The following is a 25,236-nucleotide window of genomic DNA, read 5'->3' as shown; positions in this document are numbered from 1 at the left end:
GTGGCTGACAACTGTTTAAAATATCAACTGTGAGCTCTTATGCTCCAGGGATGTTGAGCCCAAAGCAGTTCACAAGTTTTATTGAATATCTGTCAAAACAGAAACAGGGCACAAAAATGTTTGTACTTGCCTGGTGTTTTCCTGGCATTAATGTGATTATATAAAAGCAAAGTAATAATGCTACTCAACTGATACCAATGCACAAGTTTCATTGGAAATCAGTAGGGTTAGCTTGTTGGTAACTGTGTGCAGGATTGTGACCGAGAAGAGAAAGCAGCCTTCCACATTCTTATGCATAGGATGTAGTGCCTCCCAGTCAGCCTGCGATGGAAAATGATGTGCATTCCCACTTCTTCAAGCAGAGTGAATGAAAACCTTGGCTTTTGTTCTCATTAACTGCTCTGAAATAGCTGACATAGCTGCCACTTAAATTTTGTATGAAAATTTGTTCAGTGCAGTTCAGAAAATGATGCCTGCAGTACTTGACATGGAATTAACCCATGAGCATGTTGCCATGAATGGAACAATGTGTGAAGGCTGCTGCTATTTGCATGTACATAAGAGGGATTATATTTGCCAGAGTTCTGCAATGTGGTGCTTTGTGCTTTCTACCCATTCAGCAGGCAGATGAAGTTATTTGGTTTAGGCTCTGTCCCCAAGCAGCCATAACTGGTATAATCCGTTGGAGTGATTTACATCACCTGGCAGGAAATGAGGTCTCTTCTACAGAAAAGGCAATTAATTTCCTGGAAATATGTTTCTTCCACATTTTGTGAAATAGGCATGTTTACCTCCACCTCACTTAGCTCTAGGAATCTCAGCTAGGGAGATTTGCACATGTAGGGCCCCTCTTCAGACTGGGGGCATGCTATTCAGGATGGGCAACGTGAGTCACTTCTGTCCACATTTTGGAGTCCCCTGTGCCTGCCTCGCCCATCTAATTGTGTTGGCATGGTGTGCATTTTCCCAGTTTACAGTCTGGTATTGTACAGACATTTTGCGTGCTGTAATTATGGCACAGATAACAAAAAAGGTGTTACATTGGCATCTGGGTCCCCCCCCCCCGACAGCTGAGAGTGGTGGTGAAAAGCTGGCTTTCTTTAACAAAATTTGCTACAAACATAGCCTTGAACTTTTCTCATACAGCAGTAGTAAAGTGAATACTAGGGTAACAGTAACCACTGGCTGCAAGAACCCTTGGCAGGAGCTACAAACACAACGCAGAAGAGGAACTGCAGAATTTCCCTCTCCCGTGAATTAGAATCTATTTAATAGATACAGTAGTCTGAAGGGAGGGAATAGGCAACTTCTTTGCTGAATAGAAGAAATTAAAATGTTGGACTAACACTCCTGAGACTCCACTGCCCTTCTTCCCAACTTTGGCGTCTATATTTCTGGTTCTTTCTTTCCAAAAGTTGAACCCAGGGGTGTAGCCCTCCAGATGTGTTGGACTCCAACTTCCATCAGCCTCATATTAGCATAGTTATGGATGATGGAAGCATTATGTTAGCAATACCCACTCTTTAATGTGTTTCCATTCAGTTTTATTTATCTCAAGCTTTATCTCCAAAATGGCAGATCATCCTTATTATGATGTTTCTGGCAACCTATTCTTCCTGTTGTTGCTACGCTTCTTAACTCAAATTTGGTGAAGTGGGTGGAGAGTTGGAATTTGAGTGTAAGGAGATCAAAGTGCAAATTACCACTGAGTCACTAAGCTTGCCTTGGGCAAGTTGCTGTGTTGCAGTCTAACCCACCTCAATGGATTATTTTCAGGATAGACATGGCAGTTGTACAAGACTTCACATGCTGAAAGATGCTGTATAAACTAACAGTGTCTTTGTTGCTGCTCATACTCCACAGATACATGCTGGGGCTGCAGGAGAAAACCTGATCCTCTTAGAGCTGTTCTGAACTAACAGCTGCTTGCAGACAATTTTAGATATATGTGCACACACTTGCTATCTATATCTTTCAAATGACCTGCACTGGCATGCACATACTTCCCCCACCCTCTCTATCGTGCCAGCCTGGAGAGACAGAGAAAGAGAAAGAGAGGGAGAGAGACTTGACAGTTGTCATTCATTGTTGCTGCCTTTACCCAAGTATACGGAGCTGAGAACTGTTTGCAAGAGGCATACCACAAACTTCTTTAACTAATTCTGGGCTGAAAGAGAGCTTGAGGTAAGCAGCCTTTCTGTGTAGTTCATTTTGTGTGCTTGTGCGACTGTAGTCCACCAACAGCAGCTGATTGGAGTGATGTAACACTTATCTTCTTCAGTAAATGTTATCGGCCTTGCATGTACCTTGGAATTACCGTACTTCGCTTTAGGCAGCGGTATTTGATGCGTTCAGCGTGGTGTCCAACACTTAAAATCCTGACACGCTTGAAAGGAACAGGAGCATGATAGACTAGGTGATCTTGGCTAGAGTTTTCCTCTTTAAATGCATTGGAAAGTGTGGATATCATTGTTCATTTTTGACAACAAAGCTGCCTTTGAAGGCAAATGGCTGGCATGATTCACCTCTGGTTTGGTAATGAAAATATGGTTCTGAATAAAGAGAAGTTGCAGACAGGCTGCCTTCAAAGGAGACTGGTAGTAAAAAGTAGAGCATTGTATAGTTGGAATCCGTAGGGTGGGAGTACCGATGCCGGTCTGCCTCACTGTGTGCCCAGTGTGTAATGGGAGTGAAACAGCTGCCTTGCACAGATCCTGCATGTTGGTGATGTAGCATAGATGCATTCCACTGAAAGTATGGGTTGGGGCCTGCCAAGAACATGTGCACCACCCAAAAGTACTGAGAAAGATGTCCAAAAGAGAATAGGTGGAGGCTGCTTTTCTCCAAAAGATCATTTGATTTGAATTTTCTTAAGGGGAACAATGGATTGTGAGAACCCAGCAGACTGAATTACATATTAAATTTAGATGGGAAAATCATTTGCATGCTGTTTCTTTAAACTTAAAGAGCTATGAAACCCTGGTCTGACCTGACAGGGAATAAAGAACTTTGCTGGGTTCCAGGACAGAATGCAATACTCTTCTGAAGATTGTATTTTGATTTTGTGTTCTCGAGTCTCAATTCTAGTAAATCTGGATCAGGAAGAGTTCCTTCCTTGCTAGTCCTGGGCACTCTTGGATTCTTCCCACCACTGGCCCTGTGGTGCCTAGCTCCCCTGCCGTTGTACCCCTCTACCTTCCATGATGATAAACAGTAAAGATTCCACTGCCACCCCTAAAATAAAATAAAGTGAAGTATATGGATGTTGGAGACACCATTGATGCAAGGAGGAAAAGGGGGCAGTTTTGAATACAAAGTTATTCACTTGGGATCTAGTGCCTCTTGGCTCCATTTGCTCACTCAGCAAAAGGAGCCAAGAGACACTGGATCCTGAATGGAGATCTGTGTACTTAGTGGAACATTTTTTTAAAAATACCCCCTTTAATTAGCACTAGTTAATTAGTTTAATTTAATGGTGCAGGAAGCATTCCCAATACACATTAATTATACTTCTGTACATTGCCTGTGACAACAGCAAGTCACGAAGTGCTACTATCAATGCCTGCACATGGATGTACATGGGTGGGGTTAGAGGAGAGGCTAGACCAGGCATAAAAACCCAGATAACACTGCTGGGTTAAGTTGCAAGGGGTTATGCCTTAAGTGGGTGTGGCTCAGTTCTTGAACTGACGTTTTGGATTCTTGAGAAACTTTTCTTTCTACTGGATAGGTTTCTCAAAGAAGCGAAAGTAAGAGAGGGACTAATGTTCATCCCATTTTTACTTCTGGTAAAAAGGTTTTGCAGGGTTTTATATTCTTTCAAAAACCTGATTGACCATAGGTAACAATGGGACAAAGTAAATAATGCCTCTCTCAAGGCATCCAGTTTCCTCCAAACCTACTGCCTCAGACCCTCCAAGTGTCCCTATTTTCCAGGGACATCCCTGTCCTGGTTTCTGATTTGATCCCAGAATGTCCTGATTTTCCTTAGGATGTCCCTATTTTCATTGGAGAAATGTTGGAGGGTATGGAGTTATCCAACCCCCGAGCTATCTGAAGGCAATCCTGTATAGGAAAGAATTTTTAAAAAATGTTTAATGTTTTATTATGTTTTTATCTATGTTGGAAGCTGCCCAGAGTGCTGGGGCAAACCAATAAGATGTGTGGGGTATAAATAGTAAAATTATTATGGAATGGGACGTCCCTATTTACATCGGAGAAATGTTCAAAGTATGTGTGCCTGGCTCCTGCTTGAGAATTGGAATGTTCATGTATTCATCCTCTCACATGTTCTATACTTCCTGCAAAAAATTAAAATCTTTTAAAACTAATTCAAAACTTTCTCTACATGGGAAAGTGATTTTTCCACCGTTCAATAGTTTCCCATGATATTCACATAAGCAGGGAGCAACCACTTGGAAGGGGCAGACAAAGAAGGGCCTTCCTGGGATGATGAATACAGGGTCTGGGCTGGTTCATGAGAAGAGATGAGGTTTCCAAGATATTGGGACCCTGAGCCACATAAGGCTTTATAGGTTAAGCCAGCACCTTTAGTTAAGTCCAGAGATAATTGGAAGCCAGTGCAGTTGTGCCAGAATTGGTGTTATATGTTCAGACCTTCTTGCGTTGGTCAACAATCTAGCTGCCGAATTCTACAGGAGGTGCATTTACTGACCCATTTTCTTAGGCAAAATTATATAATTCATTTTTGCTTGGGGGGGGCGGGCGGGCATGTTCACATGTCTTCCTTTAGCCATTTGTTCATCCCACACTTTTCAACGCTTTTCTCATCACTTTCCAAACTGCAAAAAGTCAGGTTCTTTTTAAAAAAGTGAATTAGTTGCACCAGGATGACGGAGCCCTTTAATCCACTTTAAATGCATTCTCCCTAAGTAGTGACCATATGGAGGCACCTTTGCTCTACTTCAGGTAGAGGATGCCCATTTGACTTACAAGGTCATTTCTGCTAAACCAAGCCAAGCCCATCTGCCCTACACCTGATGTCATATGTGACAGCAGATGTGGGACTATTAATGATCTAGCTTAGCCAAAAGGGACTTTGCAGGCACTTCAGCTGAATGGCAGTGCCCACAAAGCCCTGTTAACAGTGCTCCACAAGCCCCAACTGTCAACTGATGGCTGGGTATTGCACAGAGCATTGCAAGGGTCTAGTGAAATTCTTTGCGATGTACTCCACCATACCTGTGTGGGCAAAAAACCAAAGAGGTCCCTTTTGGGTGAGCTAGATCATTAGTTATCAGGTCAAAGATGGGTGGGTGACCCTCCCCACCTGTCAGACTTGGCCCACAAGGGATGGGGGAGATAACTATCTGGCTTGCTGGCCAGATCCAGCTCCCCACCCCTACTTTACTTTTATAAGTAGATCTTGTAGCCCAGCCTTCCATCTTAATATGGAATTACGGTATAATGCTGGCCTGAGGATTGTTATTTGGCTCAACATCCCCGGATAGTACTAAGTGCCTAGCAGCTTGCAGCATATTGAATTCCCTTGCCTGGCTTCTTTCTTTCCTTCCTTCCTGAAGTTGAGGCCCTGAAAATCACTCCTTGTAGGGCTCTGATAAATTGCTATGGAGACAGCAAACTTTTCCTCTTCCTTACTGCACAGGTGGCTGTTTTGTCCTACATTCCATCCTAGCTCACTTCCTGTTGAGGGCTGTTCTAGGGTCCTGTTTCAGTGATCATAGAAGCAGTTCCAGTACACAGAAATATCTGAACACTCGGGTATCCTCTGATGACAGGAATGTTGGAGCTGGGATGGTATTATTAGAATAGTGTTTGGCAAGGAAGTCAGAGCAGGGAGTGTGTTTACTAGAGAGCTTTGTGCCCAGGCCAAAGGCATTAAAATGCTTGAAGATCTGCAAACAGATAAGAGAGAGTGGAGAGAAAGTACTTAAGATGGCAGAAAAGGTGGCTATAAAAATAATCTCTATCTGGTGGGAATTTTTGGTCCATTTCATAAGACAGAAAAATCTCCATTTCAGGGGACATGGCCTAGAAAAGTTTTTACATCTGAACAGGAAGACACAGCTCAACAGCAGGGAACAGCTGCCTACACATAACTGCTGACCAGACAGAGAGAAACCTGCAAAAATAACTTACCTATCTGCACAATTTTCCATATTTATACATCTGTCTGTGTGTCCACCTTTTCCTCCTGGACTCACTTTGCTGATGTGGGAAGTGATGGAGAATATAAAAAGCGGCTTAGTCATCAACTTGAGACAATAGTTTATAAGCTGGCATGAATGTCTTCGTGACAACCTCAGCCATCTCCTCCTCCTTTGCACACCTGTTCATATGTTTACCATTCTGCTGCCATCAAGTGACATGGAACTGCTGAGGTATTTCAAACTGTTGTGGCTCTCACCTCAGACTGTGTGTTCAAATGAGTTCTGGTCAAAAGGAAATGCCTGTCATGCGTAACAAAAGCCGAGGAGCAATTATAATTATAAGTGTTATAGGTTCAGGCTATCACAGGTCCAGTCTCTCATTCCTTTCTCCCAAACATAATCACAGGACAGGTTGAAGCAAATTGTATGTGCAACTGTATAGGGTTAGAGCAGCTTACCTGTATGCTTTATTATGCTGCCTGTGAGGTCTGGCTGAGGGAAATACACAGAGTGACTGTCAGACAAATTTTATACCTGCCCCTTAAAGTGCTTTTGAGCTTCTTTCCATCTGTTGGTGTGAATGTGTGAAATACAAAAATGCTGTTTTAAATTGATTGTATTGGGGTTTTTAAATTGATTGATGACTAATGAAGGAAGGTGGATTTATAATCTTATTTCAACTTCTGTGTGCTTTTATGTCACCTGTGAAAAGACACATTCTTTCTGCTTTTTAGTACCCCACCCATCATTTTCCTCATCTCACTATATGTATTTGGGATTCCCGCCCCCCAACATTTTAACCTTGGGGAAGGCCTCCTTATGTCATAGTTAACAGGCATAGCTCTCTTGCCCAGTTCCCTCTCTTTCCCCAGGGTTGCCTGCTTCATACCATCCCCTTTGGTATTTCTCCCCTCTGCCTGGTCTGGGTGAAACTTGACAATCTGGGGTCAAGCTCTGCCAGTTGTGCTAGCATTTGTTTCCTCCAAGATGATTTGCAAATGCCCAGAAGGCTTTTTCAGACTGTGTTCATCTCAGGGATGACCAGAGAGTGGTGAGAGTTGTAGGAATTCTCATGGGTGAAATCGGTTGTTTTCTTCTCAGTCTTGTTAATTACACTGGAGGGGCAGAGAAAAGGTGAAGGAAACTGCATTGTGGAACAGGTAATAGTGAAAGAAATGGTGGCAAGACGGGGAGGAGAACGGGGCAGGCAATGAAGAAAGGGCAGTACACAGTGTTCGGCTCTGGCAACTACAATAAGCGATAGGATTATATTGAAGTCTGGTCATAGGGAAGTATGGACCAGCATCTGAGAGAGGCAAGTAAGGTGAACATCTTTTGCTTGAGCAGCTAGACATTTAAAGTAGGAGACCCATGATTTCTAAGTGGTGATAATGCACATTCACTGAAACAAAGGAAGATTCCCAAGTGCACTGTGATATGCCTGTGCTAGATTATGCCAGTGCGATTTCAACCTAAGTGTGTGTGTCAGGGGTGAGGAACCTATTGCCTTCAAGCTGTTGTTGAGCTCCAATGTCCCAGCCAGCACAGAGATGTTGAGAGCCATATGTCCCCAATCCCTGGAATATGGGCCATGGAGTATGTCTGTGCATGTGCATGTACAGATGAATATGTGCATATATAGACTAGATAAATAGAAGCTGTGGAGAGCAACCATGGGATGCTCGAACCAGAGTGGGAGAAGAGAGCAGTAGATGTGAGAGAACAAGGTGTTTATCCACAGTGCAGCTGTGAGCAGATTTTGAGAAATATTGTCCCAGAGGAAGAGGTAAATATGAAAATAAAGATAAGCATTATTCGTGGAGTCTCCCACCCTTACATGTTCCCACTGTTTGCTGGGAATCTGGCTAATAAACAGATAAAATGGGGGAGAACATCCTCTCATAGGCTAGCTGAAAGATAACTTTTCCTTCCGTCTGATACATTGGGAATGTGGGTCTTGTCTGGTAAATATTGAAGAACACTAACACACCAGCAGAACTTTTTAGTCTTTTGGCCATACTCTCAGCAATCATGGATCACATGAGCACTTACTAAATTGTGTGAGACATTAAATCCTTATTAGCAGCTTAAACATAGCCTCTTAGCCATAATTTCACATTTAGGTTTGCTGGGCCAATTTCTCCACTTTAGAAGATCTGATCAATTAAATGTGTGTTACTTGTGTTCTGCAAAGCCCCTGGCTTGAAGCATCATGCAGAAAAAAAAGATACAGTTAAGAGAAAGTGAAACACACTTTAAGTCTCACTGAAATAAAAAATAAAATAACACTGTGCTTAGATCATGCTGATTTCAGTGGATTGTATTAGTTGGGATTGTAAAGAACTATGGGTTCTATCCAAGTTCAGATAGAAATTAATTAGCCACATTAGTTTAGTTTTCTTAAATTTTTCCATCACTTACCATGACCAAAGGAAATCCCAAAGAAACTGATCAGAAAAAGTGGAAAAAATGAATTCTGATAAACTATGCAGTATAACAGTATATAATGCAGTTTCTGTGCCCTATCTTCCCTCAGTTTATCACAGGTGTTACAAGAAACAGTAGTGCCAAGGGAGAGAAGCAAATCTTCAATAACAGGTAACTGTGTTGCTATTTTAGCATTAGTGGCATGTTTTGGTTTGGTTTGGTTTTGAAATCCTAAAAGAGCATATTTGGTCCAGGACTGCAGTCTTTACAAATGTTTCAGGAAAGAGGAAGTTTTGAGTATGTCCATTCTCTTGTAGAAGGCCTTGTATAGATTGTAATGCTATAAGGACAGTTTATCTGTAACATTGTAGACAGTTGGGGATGCAGGGATTTCTTGAGCTGCCCTGCTTTCACCAAAATGTCAGCAGCTATAAATTAGGGATTTAAAGGCTCAAAAAATTGCATCCCCTCTCCAAAATTTTCAATTTGATTTGGCAATGCATAATCAGAAGCATATAGTCCACCTTGACGGATTAGAGCTACCAGAGCAGGTGTTTTGGTTTCATTCTTTCAGACAGTTGGAGGTGGTTTTGTTTTTATTTTTTTGGATGGGGAATGTAGTGCCAACACCCTGAAAGGAAATGCTGATCTGATTCCTGGAGAAAAAGGGGTAGGAATCCAATTTGGAATTGAGTGAGCGTAACTGTTTCCTGATTTTGAACATGCCGTTTTTATGCAATATATTTTAGCGTATTGTGGCATCTCTACTCCATGTATTTCTGGATTAAACTGATTTTTAAGATCCTTTCTGGACTGGTTTTATGTCTGGTTTTGGAATAGAAACTGTATTGATTGCATTAGTGCATAAGTAGCCAAGGCAATGCCTTCAAAGTGTTGTTATAGTTACACCTCCCATTATCCCTGACCATGTTGGCTGGGGCTGATGGGTGTTGCAGCCCAACAACAACTTGAGAACATCAGGATGGTGTCCCTGTGTTAGTGGGTAACCTATATCAGTAAATGGACATAATGAGTGTGATTTTGTTGATTGTCCTGGGCCTCTCACATAACTTCCAGTGCAATTTACTATGGTATCTTTCTGGGTACATTGTAGTGGTAGGATTAGGGAACACAGTCTTGCAGTGGTTCTGATCATTGTGGAGGATTGATCCTAGAAGGTGGTGCTGGGAGATTATAGACTTTCTAGCCTTTGGCATTCAGGGTGCCACAAGTTTTCATCTTGTCCCCATTGCTTTTTAATATCTGTATGCAATTACTGAGAATGGTCATCCAGAAGTTTAGGCTGAAGTGTCACCATACACTGATGAAATGCAGCTCTACCTCTCAATATAAGCAACAAACCTGAGGAATTAATGTGGGTGAACAAATTCAGTGCAGATAAGACAGAGGTGCTGTTGACTCAGTGCAGATAAGACAGAGGCTCTGTTCCTCTGCGTGACTATAGTCAAATCTGTTTGGGACTTGGTTATCCTTCCTTGTGTCCTTACCCCTTCCTTCCTGGATTTGCTGGTTGTAGCTTTTTTCCTGTTGCTTCATGGTGAATGGAACAAAGTTTTCTCCATTCACTTGTAAGGAGCAGGGAAAGGGGGCTGAAGCAGGAAAATCCCTTTAGCGGGAAAACAATCCCTACCCTTGCATACAATAAGATATGGCAGATTGTATAGGGTGAAAATCAAGTTTTACATTTTGCCTAGGATTGCAAAAGAGCTTGCGCTTGTGTGCATTATCTGAGTTTTTCTTTCTGATCTTTTAGAAGGTTGAAGAAGGCAGTCAGGATTCATGTTACGTCTTCCCTCCCAAAAAAGGACAGAAAATGTGGATTGTGAGAAAGAGAGAGGACCAGTCCTTCTAGCCCCTTCCTGTGTTCTTCCCAGTGTGAATTCATTTCCCCCTTTTCGAGAATATAGTGTCCACAACTCCATTTCTGTGTCATGCCAAGCCCACTAGTAGCCCACCCACCCTGTTCCAGAAACAGGAGCTCTATTTTAGGCATGCACAAAGGCATTTGTTTGTCCATTGCCATTTTTAAAAACAACAACAACAAAAAACAAACAAAAAAACAAAACAAGAAAAACAACATCAATGAACTATAAGTTTTCTAGTGTAACAGACTTGCACAAAACAGTAGGTTAAAAAATAAGAAAGTGTGTGTGTTGTGCCTAGATGCACAAACGGTCCACCAATGGAAGTAGGGAGGATAGTCCCAACACACATTGAAATAACCCACACAATGTGCTTCAGTACGTCCACAGTTGGGTAACATGAAAAACATGTTAGATTCCCCCCTCCCCCCGGAAAATCTCAATTAAAGTTGGGAGGATGGAGAACAACAACAGCACAGGCTGCCACTTGAATGAGGACAGTTTCATGTGGACAACGTGAAAAATATACACACATGGGATGCATCGATTCCACTTCAAAGTAAATCCTGAGACTAGCAGAATGTTTTTCTGAAAGCTCCACACAAAGGCAGGCTGTGCTATGCGAAATGCAATCTTCCTGTAAGTTATATCCCCACCTACTGGGCACAGTTAACTCTGATGCATTCAAATACCCTGCTGGTGGCTGCTGCAATATTTCATAACGTGCAGAAGCGGGGAGTTAGAAAAATATGTAAACGGCAATTGTGGCTTGCAGCTTGCTTGAATTATCTTGAGGTGTCTTGTTTTGCTTTTAGATATGTGTGTGTATGTGTGTGTTTTGGTGGCAGTGGGAGACTGAGAACATGTTTTCCTGGGAGAGGTAACACTTTGCTTTGCTTCCCTTCAGGGGCCTTTTCATGCTAACTAAAACAAGAACAGCAGCCAAACGCCCAGAACTATGACATCGGCCACTGATTTTGATCACTTGGAGATTCAGCAGCAGTACAGTCGGATCAACGCTCGCTGGGATGCATCTGACGATGAGCTGGACAATGACAACAGTTCCGCCAGGCTGTTCGAGAGATCTCGGATCAAAGCTCTGGCAGGTACACACGGCATTGCCTCATGAATACATTTCTTTATATGCTGATCCCTAACTTTTCTCTCCTCACTGAGTAGTAGCACACGTTGGTAGGATCTGTTTTTGCTGCTATCCCTTCATTTTTCAAAGAGCCCTCTTAACAGCTCTGCACAACCTGCAGGCCGCCAGCCCAATTACCAAGCACCAGTCTGCCAAGTTCTTGATGGCTTCTCTGTTTTTGTAGTCCCAGGCAGGCAGGCAGGCAGGAAAAAACAAGAGCTTTGTTAAGACTCTGGCAGCCTAATGTATGTGGCTGGTAGGTTGCATTTGGCTTGGGTTGGTCAGGTTGTCTGGGATTGCCTTAGAGCGTAATATTATGTTAGGTGGTGCTTATATGATTCTTCACCATAGGCTAGTGTCAGAGCATCTTGGAGGCTTTAATGTAGCTTTGCAGATAAATACTGAGGCCATATATCACCTGCTGTGGCCATCTGCCCCTCTCTCATCCATCACTCCCTTTTGCTACCATCATATCAAGGACAGTCTCTCAAAGAGAAGGGGAGAGAGCTCACACACTTAAGTAGCTATATAGCAGGCTGTGGTTTCCCCACAGCTGGGGAAATGCTGTATGGCTACAAGACCCTGCAAGCACATACTCACATACACACATGCACTTGGAAGGAAAACAAGAGACAAGGTGTATGCAACAAACATATTGTTGTATTGTGTTTCCTTTGTGGCCAATAATCAGGTGCAGAGAAGTCTGAGTAGGCAGGTGGCAGTGGGAAAGGTGGACAGACAAGGGGGTTTGTCAAGTCAGGCACCCACTAAAAGCTTTGTCTTCCAACTAGAAAGCCAGTGCTTGCAGAACAAGACTGTTAAGTGTTTTTAACAGGCTCCTTTGCGCTTGGGAGAAAGAGAGATGGCATATACATTACCTACTGAACCGCATAACTTTGGGCACAACACAGCCGTGTGGAATGAATGAAAAGCTGAGTGTAGACAGATGAAAGTGGTAGGAATTTATGTTTAGGCCAAGGAAAGGCCTTCCAGTTCACTGAGAGAGGAGGCAGAAATAGTGGGAGATTCTATTTGTGAATCTACAGGGGTTCTTTATTTAAAGGGATATTGCTGTATATTACAGGCCAGATTGCAAGGGCAGAAGAATGGCCACCTAACTTGGTAGCCTTCTGGATGAAAGCAAGAAACTCTCCCCATGTCATTCATATATCTGGCCTGAAATCTCTAATTTTTAGCAGAAAAAAAACATTTTTCAGCCTTGATACAAAATGCTAATTTCAAACCAATACAAATCTAAACAAGCTTCAGACTTGTTTAATTATTGCAGCTTCCGGCCTAAGATCTTTAAGGTTTGTAGATCTTGGAAGTGGCAATGAAGTTTTAACAAATGATCCTCAAAACAGCTCACATTTGCAGTGTAGAAACATAGCTCAAGAATTCCATATGATGAACCACCTGCTGTATCTTCATGTGAATTGTTCAGTTAATAACTGAGGTGCAGGATGATAGTTCCCAGCCGGCGTTTTAATGCTTTATGTGCAGCCTCAGTCCTCTAATGAAGGCTTGAATCTGACATGTGCCTCAAGTCACGACTCTTAACAAAATCTGAATTAGCTGAACACTAAACTGAGATCATATTGTCTAAATATTACTCACTCCCCAGTTCACTTTTGTATTTGAACCCATCAGTTTGGCTAAATAGAATTTTAAGCCCTTGGGAGCCTGGAGCTCATCCAATTAAGTCGGGTGGGTGGGAGGAAGAATCTAATGCAATTAGAGGGGTCCCTAGTCAAATGCACTTTCTCCCTGCAGGGGAAACGTGCAATAAACAGGCAGTAATGTTTCTTAGCACAATATATTGGGGAATAGGGGAAGTGAATTCTGCGTTGGAGGATTCTGGGGGAAATAGGAGAATGAAGCAGTGATAGTTTACTGCAGGTACGCTCCTCAAGAATTTGGAATTGCCTGCAAGCTTCCTGTTGACAATACACCCTGTGGCAAACCCAGTTGCCTGGGTCCTAAGAAGCAAGTTTTCTTTAAGCATGCCTTCTGTGTGGCTTCACAGCAAGTTCAAATGATGTAGGTTAATTATTTCTGAACCTACATTGGGTGCTTCCAGATGGCCTGTTTTATTGAACATTTATCCTGATTTCTTCTTATGGAGATTAGATAATGTTGGCTATCTAATGAACAGCCATTCCAGTTTGTTTGCAGGGAGGTTAGATGATGTGTCAAACCATTATCCTGCACTTTCCAGTATATTTCCCCATCACTTTCCTTAGCACAACCTCCCCACCCTGTCCCCCATCTTTTAGGGAAGTGAGTTTGTTGCACAAGACCTCCCAATCAACTGCAATTTCAGAATCTGAATTTGCCAGTATGTGATTGGATCCAATCAGAATATAGTGACAGCCTGGAAGTGACCATGATGTACCATGACTGTGAGGACAAAAGAGTGGTGAAAAGGATGGATTTTTCTTTGAGTGGCACGCAGGTGTGCCTTGTGTTTGTCAGAATGCTTGAAGGAAGGCCAAGGAAGTGCCTGAGGGCTTATCCACACTCACCTTTCCTCCACTGTTTCTAGGCATGGTCCATGATTTAAAACATTGTGTCCAAGCACACACACACACACTGCTTTTTTTTTTTTTTTTTGCTCTGGCATTTTCTCTGCAAAAACCTGCTCTTTAAAGTTCAAAAAGAGCAGGACAAAGAGTAGGAAAGAGTAAGGCAAAAGGTAAGTGTGGATAAGCCCTGCGTATTACTGTGCCCCAAAGCACAGTTTGTCCCTTCTTCAGATGGGTTCAAACAGTACCCTGCTGTTATCAGTGATTCTGGTAACTGCCATAGCTATTTTAGTCACTCTGACACATGACTTGAGAATTACGTTTTGGAAATTCCGGTCTTGGATTCCTGACACATCGCAAGCCCTGTACCCAGTAGCTAGCTTTCTAAAAGCTGCCTGGTTTTAAAATGGGAGTGCACCTTAGCTTCTTTCTCCTTCATGGCTGGTTATTGCCTTCCATTCTTCGCTTTACACAAAGGAGGGGGAGGCAGAGTGAGAGGAAAGGCTTAGGATAGTTTAAATTAAATTACAGTGATGATGCAATTAGATGAGCTGTGTATTGTTCATTTAGTTTTCTGGTCCTGGGAAATGCAATTAGCATCAGAGTAAGTGTCAAATTGTGGACATGCTGCACCTAATAAAAAGTTCTCAGAACAAATTCAGACTCTCTCTTTAATTGATCTGTGTAACTGAGCTTCAAGAAGTCTATAAAGATATAATAGTGAAGAAGCCAAGTTCAGGAACATATCTTAAACAGCTCTTGTTCTTACTGCAGTGTCTTTTTAAGCTTCAAAGATCATTAGTGTGAAGGGCAGGAGGCAAAAAATACTGTAAGGACCAAGCAAGGACCAAAGTTCAATATCCTAATACTGAAATCCTAATATTCATATCAGGCCTGGCCAATCCAGAGCTTCATACTGCCTGAAAGTCACATTTGCCAGTTTTTCAGAGCCTTGTTCTCTACTGTGCCTTAAGGTGGTTCTGATTTGTCAGCACATGCAGTCTTGATTGGCTCAGCCTCAGCCAATGTAATTCCCAGTTCAAGGCTTTATGTCCCTGTGACAGAGTGGGCCCTGGAGGGTCACATGCACCACACAAATTAAATGGAAATGCAAACAGCTGCTGTCACAGAGTAGACTCCAGTGTGGGCAAACCCCCAGGGCAGCCATACTGCTTTGTTTCCAATAAGTGCATGTCCAGTAGCTGCCTGCTGAAATGTTGTAATTCCAGAATGGTATTCTGGAGAGTAGTGGTAGTTGGGCTTTGGAACCTGAGTGCTAGAGAATAATAGTTAGAGGTACAAGGAACTGTGCAGGGCACTAAATTCTGACCTTTACAAAGCTCCTGTCTGGCTTTGGGGATCTTACCAAATACTGTCCAAACATTTAAACTTTCCTTGGATGCTATAAGGCCTAGAAGCTGACTAGTTTTAGAACAAAAACAAATCATTGAGATTTTCAGAATACAAAATTTCCCACCACATACCAGAGTTTGCACCTGTGCAGCAGTTTTACAGAATTCATGTGGGTGTGCATTTTTATTGAGTGTTTGAGTTCAGTGACTAAGATAGTCTTCTCTTGTTTTCAGATGAGCGGGAAGCCGTGCAGAAGAAAACCTTCACCAAATGGGTGAATTCCCACCTGGCACGTGTGACATGTCGCATTTCTGATCTCTACATGGACCTCAGAGATGGAAGGATGTTAATCAAACTGCTGGAGGTTCTTTCTGGAGAGCTGCTGGTAGAATTCCCTCCTACTTTCGCTTTTCTATAGAACTAACAGTGCATAAGATATATGAATTCTTGCCCTAAGGAAAATAATTATGCTCTTCCTAAGTATACTTCTCGGATTACAAAATTCTTCTTCTGCATAGAAAACAAGGTGCAAATTGTGTGTAGAGCGTCAGGAGTAATGATTGTGGATACAGGTTTTTCACAGCATATACTGGCACCGGGAATCCATTTTGTGTTTCCAATTTTGGAATTAGTTTAACCTGTAAAGTTACTCTAATGCAGGCTGTTTTTCAACAGCCATCCCTTGTGTGCTGTCCTTCATCTTCTCCTTTCAGCACATGGCACATTGTAATCTAGATGAGATAAGATGACCATTGGAGAACAAGATAAATGGAAGGTTGTGCTTTGGTGTTGTGGACTGGGTCTCACAAAAGTGAGCTTTGTTCTGGTTCCATGGTTGTATGATATCAGATATCATATACACATACTATGTTTTGCATTTTTTGCTTTTGAGAACAAAAAATAGGCTGCACGTTTAAGTAGGTGAGAAGTATTAGTAGGCAACTTCGTAATATGTAGCTGAAATATATGTATGTTCTGCGTATTTGGAAACCTACCATTTGTCATTATTTTAGCAAAGGTTTAGAGTCTGTGTTATTGAGGAGATCCCCTTTTGCTATTGCAAGAATTAGAATTTGTTTCTTAAAAGAGAGTAGATGCAGTGTGGGTGTTCTCCCTTCAGGGAATTGGGTGATGGCCCAACACTCTTAGAAGTCTAAATACCACCTTTTCCTCACTTCATAGCCCAAACCCACCAAGGGGCGCATGCGGATCCACTGCCTGGAGAATGTGGACAAGGCCCTGCAGTTTCTCAAGGAGCAACGGGTACACCTGGAGAACATGGGCTCTCACGACATTGTTGATGGCAATCACCGTCTGGTGCTGGGCCTTATCTGGACAATCATCCTGCGCTTCCAGGTGAGTGCTAGGCCAGAACCCCCCAAAAAGACAAAGAGGAGGTTATCAGTAGGATATCATGTTCTGACAGCAGCAATAAACTAGGGTTTATACTTGTTGGCAGATTACTATTTGGGGTTTTCATATCCACACTCTTGCTTGTCTGGGGTTGCAATATTTCAGAAAGTGAAAATCTGGACAGAAAAGTATTTTTAGTTTTGCCCAAAGTTGATGAATTTTTTCAGTAAAAAAAATAAAATAAATGATGTTTCTGAGCTATTTTTAAGGGAAATTGGCAAAAACAACACTGCTGACATTGGTTGCCATACGTTCGGATTTCCCCGGACTGTATTCTAGGAATGTCCATGAAATTCCAGACATATGCCAACCCTGTGCTTGTCATATGCTGAGAATTAATTCTTCCAGGCTGGAGCAAGTTGCCAGCGTAGAGTTTTTATAGAATGGATGAGGCCATGTCTTTTATTGTATGTTAATAAATGTTGCTCCATTGAATTGTTGCCATTAGCACTCTTTGACTTTTCACGCCGCTAAAGGACGTAAAGAAAGCAGAGAAAGAAGCAGGGAGATCTTGCCACCCAGGGATGGGAAAGTCTGCTGTGAGGCTTGGAGGAAGGAAGAGCAAGCATACTCCTGAACTCTTGAGCTCCCAAAGCATGAAATTCCTCTCTCTCTTTCTTATAAAAGCAGCATCCCCATCACTGTCAAAAGCCCTGTTTATGGTTTCCCCAAGCTCCACTGGAAGGTTTCAGTGCAACTCTCAATGACAATTTCTTCAAGGATGAAATGTTGCTTCCATAGTATTGTAACTTCTGCTGCATCGACCATTGTGCCAGAGATAAGGCTGTCCCATAATCTGTATGTGTGCTAGAATTGCTCTCAGGTGTCATTTTAGGCTGGATCATGTCTATTTGTTCTGGGGCTTGTGCAAACAAGTTACACATACAACTGCTGCTGTGGGCAGCAGCTAATCCCTTTTTGGTTGTACTAATCTGACCCATTGTGATATGAAAGGATGCTGGTGGTTTTCAAAGCAGTTCAAGTGTAAGCCTTTTTGGAGCAAGACTGTGCCTTTCTGCACTGTCCAGCACAAAAGCCGACATGCGGCAGTTTATACTTAGCAATGTTAATAATAACACCCTAGCTGAGAATCCATCTTTTTTTTTAACGCTGCAAATAAGATGTCAGGAGAAGAATGAAATGTTTGGTATGTTTGCAACTCGTTCAGTGCAAACCTATGCATGTTTACTCAGAAGTAAGTCTCACTGTGTTTATTGGGGCTACATAGGATTGCAGCCTGAATCACTGGGAGACCAGTGACTGAGGGTAGGGTGGGGTTTTTCTTCTTACCAGAAATAGGCGCCCTGAAGTGTGCCTGTCTTACAGTTTTACATTGTATTATAACATTTATATTGGATTTTCAACTTTACGTTATAAATAATTTTGAGAATTTAACTTTAGTGTGCGGTGGTGGATAATCTAACCACCCTTATGTGATGCGTCAGATGTGCAGAAACAGCCAGATCCTGAACTTCCCCTTGCCATCCTGTCAGGCATGGTCCCTTGGAGTCTTTTTAGTGGGAGGTGATCTCTAAATGGCCAGCGGTAGACAGCATGGTGGTTAGATCCTTATGAATAAGGGTAGGGTCTAGATCAGTGTCTTAATGACAGAAGGGCCAAAGCTGGGCTTGGATTCAGAGGTTGACTAATAATTTTGGAAATGACATCAGAAATATTTTGCCAAGAAGCTTGTCACACTCCCACCCTAAATGTATAAAGCTCCCTCTCTTGCTGCGGCCCCACCAACATTGGGATGAAGTCGCAAAGGTGATGCGAGAGAGCTTGACCAGAGTCCAGTGCCAGCAGAGCACTACCTTCAGCATTGCCTCCTGGACTTTGGCCAAAATGGTCTTTATAGGAGGCTTTGCCCATATTTTACTCCAGGGGTCTTCATATAGTGTTGAGCCTGGGTCGTATTCTCATGCCTAGTGCAATCCATCTGCATTTCCCATCTTGCAGTCAATCAGCAGTTTATAAATAAAAGAAACAGAACCCTTTGAGTACGAAGCAGAATGTTCAAAAACCCTGTTGAAGCACAGACTAGTCACTTCCTTGAATAACCCTTTAAGGAACGTCCTAATCTGTAACGTCTTAAGCCAGGAGTGTTTAACACCCTGAAACTTGTCATGTAAGACATTCCTTGTCTAGGTCTCCCTCTAGTCATTAAATCTCTAATTTTGTACAACCCTTTTTCCTTCCACCCCTGATATGGAGCATATGTATCTTGAAAGTGGAAAGCAGGGTGATTAAGAAAAGGTAATAAGGGGGAGTCCCTGGAACAAATAATGGTGTTCAAGGTGGAGTGGAAATGGTGCTGTGCAAAGTACACTTTGGAATGGCAATATTGTTCAATAGAAGAGGCATCATAATCCATTTACTGTGCAATTTCAGCAGATTCCCTCTTCCCCATGTTGTAATGATGTGAAAGGACTGTTACCTTTACTAAGTTGTGTGTGCTAAGAACCTGAGATGCACATACTAATACACAAAGCATCTGTAGTGATAGGCCTTTAGAGTGGAATATTTTTTATTTCAATTTAGATCCAGGACATCATTGTTCAGACTCAAGAAGGCCGGGAAACCCGTTCCGCGAAGGATGCATTGTTACTCTGGTGTCAAATGAAAACTGCTGGGTATGATGACTGCTAATATTTCCAACTCAGTGAATGCACGGTAAACCAGTTGGCTTAAGCCTGCAGAACCCAGCTAGGGAAACCTGGATGGGACCATGAAGTTGGGCCATGTTCCTACTCAGTTCTTACCAATGATATAACTAAATCTCTCGATCAAAGTATACCACAAAGGACGGAGATCTTTCAGGGCTGTGTCATAAGGTTGTTTTAAAATGGGACATATGACTGTTTTTATAATTGTCCTCATAACATTCTCCTTTGTGCCACAACGGCCCCGTTCTCTGTAAAGAATCCAAGCACAGCTTCTCTCCCCTCCACCACCATTACCCTGGTATCTTTTGCTTTTCATGAAGGCTTAGGCCTTGTAATTGATTCCTTATATTTTTGAAGGAATCTCTGTTGGATTGTCCTATGTTTGGGACAAGGTGAAAATATTTAAAGTGTCTTCCAACATTGCGCTTTGGTGGGTATACAAATGCTCGCAGTGGAGGGGAGCAAGAATCCCAGGCAGGGCATCTCTGGGGGCCTGTTCTTCCAGCTCTGTCTGTAATGTAGCCACTGCACTTGCTGACGTCTTGTTTCAAGTGCCATGAACTGAGTCATTTGTGGGTAGACTGATAATGCATGGAGAACTCTCTATAGGGCTTTTTTATTTATCACTTTATATGCTTGAAAATCTACTTCAGGAGGGTGCAAAAAGCCCAAGCATCCCATGATATGTTGACCTTGACATGACTGCCTGAGCGCAGATGAAACTAGGAGCCAGAACATTTCCATTTTCACAGTGAGGAGAATCAATTGCAGGAGTAGCCCCTCTGATCCTCATCATTATTTATTGTTTTAAAATGGGAAAACTGCTTCCAGTATGATTAAGGGAGCATATATCTTTGTGCATTTTTGGAGTGCATAGAAGGAAGTAGCTAGAAAGGATGGAAACAGCCTGTGGGCCACAGTCAGCATTCCGCAACCCAGTGCCCTTCAGATATTCTGAGCTACAACTCCTGTTATCACTAGCTATGTTGGTTGGGGCTAATGGAAGTTACAGTTCAAAGCAACTGGAAGGCACCAGGTTAAAGAAGGCTGAGCTTGTCCATCCCATGGAATGCTAATTGGTCTTTGCTGGTCTTAGAGCAGAATTCAGGAGCTACTAACATGGTGCCTTCCAGAAATTGTTGGACTACAGCTCCCATCATACCTGACCATTGGCCATGCTAACTGGTGCTGATGGGAACTGGAGTCCAACAACATCCAAAGGTAACCATGTTGGCTACCCCAAACCTGGATGATCAGAATTGTCCATCCAGACCAAACATCCTTCTTTTTATAGAGCAGCACCTGCACTTTGAAATGCAAACTGTGCCTGCTAGCATTTCCCACATCTGCCTTTTAATTAAAAGTTAATTCTGGTGTTTTCCAAAGTACAAGATGTGGCTCGAAAATGTAACTTGTGCCAATCGAATTGTTCATTGGTTGTTTTCTCTTTTAGAGAAAAGCTTTTCCTCATATAAAATAATGTCTGTAATTGGATTACTGTTTTGTAAACTCTTGGACTGAATTATAAATCCTTTTGTCTTCCCTGCTATTTCCCTTTGTAATGCAGCTATCCCCATGTTAACGTCACCAATTTTACATCCAGCTGGAAGGATGGCTTGGCATTCAATGCCCTTATTCACAAGCACAGGTAAGGCCTGGGGACAAGCCCTTCAGAGAACCTAAGTGCAGTGGGTTGATGGACACCTGAATGTTTTGCTGGTGTTCCTGAGCTAGCCTAGTAATGATGAGTGTATGTGCACACATTTGGCCTCATCTTTCCTCCATGAACTCTGCCTCCACTAGTTTGCTATAAGTCTCAATTATCATTCTTGCTATTTCTGCTATTTGGAGGTGAGTGTCATTTCTTTGCATAGTTGAGGGAATCATAGATCATGCCAAAGCCTGTTGTCTTCCCACCTCCAAAATGACCTGAAGCCAAAGATGAAAATGACATCTGGGGTTGTCTTGTACATTTTGGCCAACTTTTCGCTGATTTCAGTTTTGGGAACAGTGGCCTTTCCAGGATGAAGAACATCTATCACCATCTGCTTACACTGAAGCAGCCTGTTGGTCATGAACTTCCTTGTTCAGGTGGTGACCGTGTCGTTCATCCTGGCGGCGTCTCTCAGAGTAGACCCATTGAAATGAAAAGTCCTAGGTTATTTGTCGCCATGAATTCCCATGGGTCTATTCTGAATAAAAGTTAGTTGAATATAACTCTGAATGTTGGGGAGGAGGGGGATATTGTGCGTGAGGAGGAACAGAATGGAGTATCTCACTGACAGAGACACCGAAGTGGAGCAGACCACACTGCAGCATTTTGTTGCAAGCCTCACTGGTAAACTTAGCTTTCACTTTCTTTTGCATGGTCAAGTTGGCCTACCATACTGCGTGCTTTAACTTTCCCACTGTCCTCTTAATTTTTAGGCCTGACTTGATTGACTTTGAAAAGCTGAAGCACTCGAACGCCAGGCACAACTTGGAGCATGCTTTCATTGTGGCAGAACGGCAACTTGGCATCACCCAGCTTCTTGACCCAGAAGGTGAGTTTGTTTGGCTCTGTGCCTGCCCTTTCTAAATTGAGAATTGAGCTGACGAGGCAGATGAGAATTATACAGAAGAAGTGTCCGTAAGTGCTGAGGAAATGGTGGTTCACCTGAGGAAGCCTCTGAATTGGCTGCAGAATGTCTGACTATAGAATATCATGAAGTTATGTATACATAAAGGGGGATGCAAAGCTCTGAGGTTTTTTTGCAGCTGTAAGCTCTCCCACAGCACAATCCACCAGAAAGCTCTTCTGTTGCTGCATTGCTCTGAAATGAAAGGGAGTTACAGAGATAGCTCAGTCAGCAGAGCATGGGACTCCTCATGTTGTGGGTTCAAGTCCCATGTTGGACCAAAGATTCCTGCCTTGTGGAAGAGTGGACTAAATGACCCTCACGGTCCCTCTCAACTCCATGATTCCTTGATTCTAAATCTTTATTCTGGTGCATGCATTTTTTAATCAGAGCCTTTGATGCTGTATTTTTAGCCTCCTGTTCCTGATCATGGGTTTTATTATGATGTGTTATGTGTGTTTTGTTGTTCAGGTTGTTTTCCTTCTTTCCTATATTTTTATTTATGAGCCACATTCAGTCTGATTTTTTTATAACAGAAAGGAAAGCTATAAAGTCCAAAATTTAAGCCATGCTGCATGCAGTATGATAAAGTTCTTGGTGGAAGTCATTCCTCCAGTTGTGCTCCATGAATGTTTTTCTGTAAAGCCAGCATAGCTAATGGTTAGGAGTGATGGGAGTTGTAGTCCCAACAGCAGAGAGGACCACAGATTCCTCCTGGTTTGACAGCTGTGGAGTACATTAAAAAAAACCATCCCCTTAGCACTAGTCACAACTTTGGCGGTTTAGGCTTTGGGTGGAATCCTATAGTCTTCATCCAATTGGGTGGTGGTGAAGTGGTTCTCTGCAGTGGTGATAACAGGGTACCCCATTAGAGGGGTCTGGAGGGAAGTCTCTGTCCAAAGAGCCAGTTGCATAGGGCCAGTGGCCCATAGAGCTTCCCTCGGCATTGGGGGGCCATCCATGTGAACTTGCGTTTTGCAATGGATCCATCCCCAGAACAGACTCTGTCATGCCTCAATTCCCCAGTGTGGGAGCTGGGAGGGATACACACCCAATGCCTATGCCAAGGCTTCCTACATCTGAATTCAATAAAGTTCCATCCATATTAAATCCCAGACCATTGTTGTGTCCATTCATTTTCCCTGTGTAGCCAGGAGATGGGTGGATAGGTGGGAAGGGGAAGAAGCGAAGATCTTCCTGGGACTGGTCCAGGCGGTCTATCAAGTGACAGAAGTGGAGTGAGAGCAATGAAGCTGAGTGTCAGCTCAGTTGCAATCTGAGTAGGCTGTGGAGTTCTTTTGCTGTGAAGAGCGAGGTGTGTGTATCTGAGTGTGCTGTGTTGCTTTCAAGGGGTGGGGGGTGGCAGTGCACACCAGCTCAGCTCTGCTCCGTCCACTTGCTGTGTCCTGGGCTATAATGACATGGCAGATACTACAGTGATTCTCAGGTATTGGTCATCACCTGAATGCACAGGAGACACTGGATCGGGTTGCTCTCACTTCTTTCTAGTGTTTCCCCAATGCTGGTGGTGCAGGAAATCTTTTCCTCCCCCCCCCCCTTTTTTTTTACACCAGCAACTTCTTGTGAGTGCTAAAAATTGCTTGCAGGGCCTATAGTTCACCATGCCTGGTTAGGTGAGAGGGAGTTTGTGCCCAGCAGTTAGTCAGCTAATTAATTACCAAGCAGGGCTTTCTTGAAGTCAGAATGCAGTGGCGCTGAACCCCATGATCCAGTTTAGATGACACACTTACCCCTAAGAAATTGTGGGAAGTGTTCCTTCTCCTCAGTAAGTTGTCGTACTGTTAGAAGGCACATACCTCTTTCCTTTCGACATATCACATATCCTCCCCATGGAATTCAGTGCAGTTGAGGTTGTAATTAATTTGCTTTTCTCTGTTTATTAGAGAGTCAAGGCTGCTACATGCATTATTCCTTTTAGGAAAACAAGTTCTTATGCCTCTATCTTTCCTCCCATGCATTCCATTGTTTTCCTATCTGAGGTTGGCTGGGCGGTGAGGTGGCTCATTCTGCTACATTGTGGTGTTCTGCTACAAATTGGAAAACAAAGCTCTTGGGCACTGTGTAGAGCTCTCTTGACATTCTGTTTTCTATTCAGATGTCTTCACGGAGAACCCGGATGAGAAATCTATCATCACCTACGTAGTTGCTTTCTACCACTACTTCTCCAAGATGAAGGTGCTTGCTGTGGAGGGGAAGAGAGTTGGAAAGGTAAGGGCATGGTCACATAATACCACCAAACAGCAGGCAAGTCCCCTTTCCGCCCACAGAAAACAGTATCTTTACTACTTCCTTACTAAGCCATAATGACTGATAAGCAACAAAGGCCAGTAATTTGCTATAATGGCAGCCTTGCCACCTCTCAACCTCCTCTTCTGCTAGGCTGGCTTTCTTCACATATAGGCTAGTCCATTTAATAGCTCTTATTTGCATCTATTCTAGTTTGAACTTGTTATTACTGAATACGAACAATATTGTATTATTGTTTATTTGACATAGCCATCCCTTTCCACAAAAAATGCCTCTAAACTACTTAAAAATCCATTAAATACATAAAAGCATTACAATAATTTAAAAACAAATGTATAAAGAACCCCATTCCGCTTTACTCTTTGATTCCCAGAATGCAGCTGATTTACTCAAGCCACTGAGAACTGAGGTAGCCCCTATCATCATATATAGACCCAGCTTGGTTCTGTTAGTATCTTGGTTAGGCCCTAACTGCCAGAGGTTGTGGAAACTTCTGACAGAAAAATAACTGTGAGGGGTGAGAGACTCTCTGTTAACTACCAGGGAGTGGCTTTTCCCATGTGCCTTGCCCCGCTCTCAAACCCTAGGAGTCTTCATAAGGGAGTAGTATAAGATAAATAAGTTTGTGTGTGATAACTCAGTTTTAGTTCCTCTGCCTTAACATTTGGTGGCATCTTGCTGTTCTCACACTTCCTTTTACAGCTGGACAGGTGGTTCTTGTTAATCTTCCCTGACAGGCCTGAGACTTCCAGCCTGCCACGCAGCCCAGAATTTCTAACGTCAAGCTTGTTGACAGTGCAGAAGATTCCCA

General features: G+C 42.8%; 1 protein-coding gene across 30 annotated transcripts in view; it reads left to right on the top strand.

Annotated features, from left to right (window-relative positions):
- SPTB (spectrin beta, erythrocytic) overlaps positions 1 to 25,236 on the top strand; it is a 92,395-nt gene that overhangs the window by 25,264 nt on the left and 41,895 nt on the right. For 15 of the 30 annotated variants that reach the window (XM_083591407.1, XM_083591390.1, XM_083591401.1 and 12 more), the window contains 7 exons: positions 11,349 to 11,547; positions 15,694 to 15,845; positions 16,643 to 16,816; positions 19,415 to 19,506; positions 21,107 to 21,187; positions 21,967 to 22,082; positions 24,274 to 24,386. In XM_083591407.1, the coding sequence (XP_083447533.1) occupies positions 11,400 to 11,547; positions 15,694 to 15,845; positions 16,643 to 16,816; positions 19,415 to 19,506; positions 21,107 to 21,187; positions 21,967 to 22,082; positions 24,274 to 24,386 (876 nt within the window). In that variant the 5' untranslated portion in view covers positions 11,349 to 11,399. Of the gene's footprint in view, positions 1 to 1,835; positions 2,185 to 8,667; positions 8,730 to 11,348; positions 11,548 to 15,693; positions 15,846 to 16,642; positions 16,817 to 19,414; positions 19,507 to 21,106; positions 21,188 to 21,966; positions 22,083 to 24,273; positions 24,387 to 25,236 lie in introns of those variants that run through there. The other 15 variants (XM_083591404.1, XM_083591381.1, XM_083591380.1 and 12 more) reach the window with 3 other exon arrangements.

This window comes from Podarcis filfolensis (genome assembly GCF_964270895.1).
Source record: "Podarcis filfolensis genome assembly, chromosome: 1".
Classification (NCBI taxonomy): domain Eukaryota; kingdom Metazoa; phylum Chordata; class Lepidosauria; order Squamata; family Lacertidae; genus Podarcis; species Podarcis filfolensis.
Note: the sequence above shows the minus strand (reverse complement) of the source record. Positions and strands in the feature narration are given on the sequence as shown.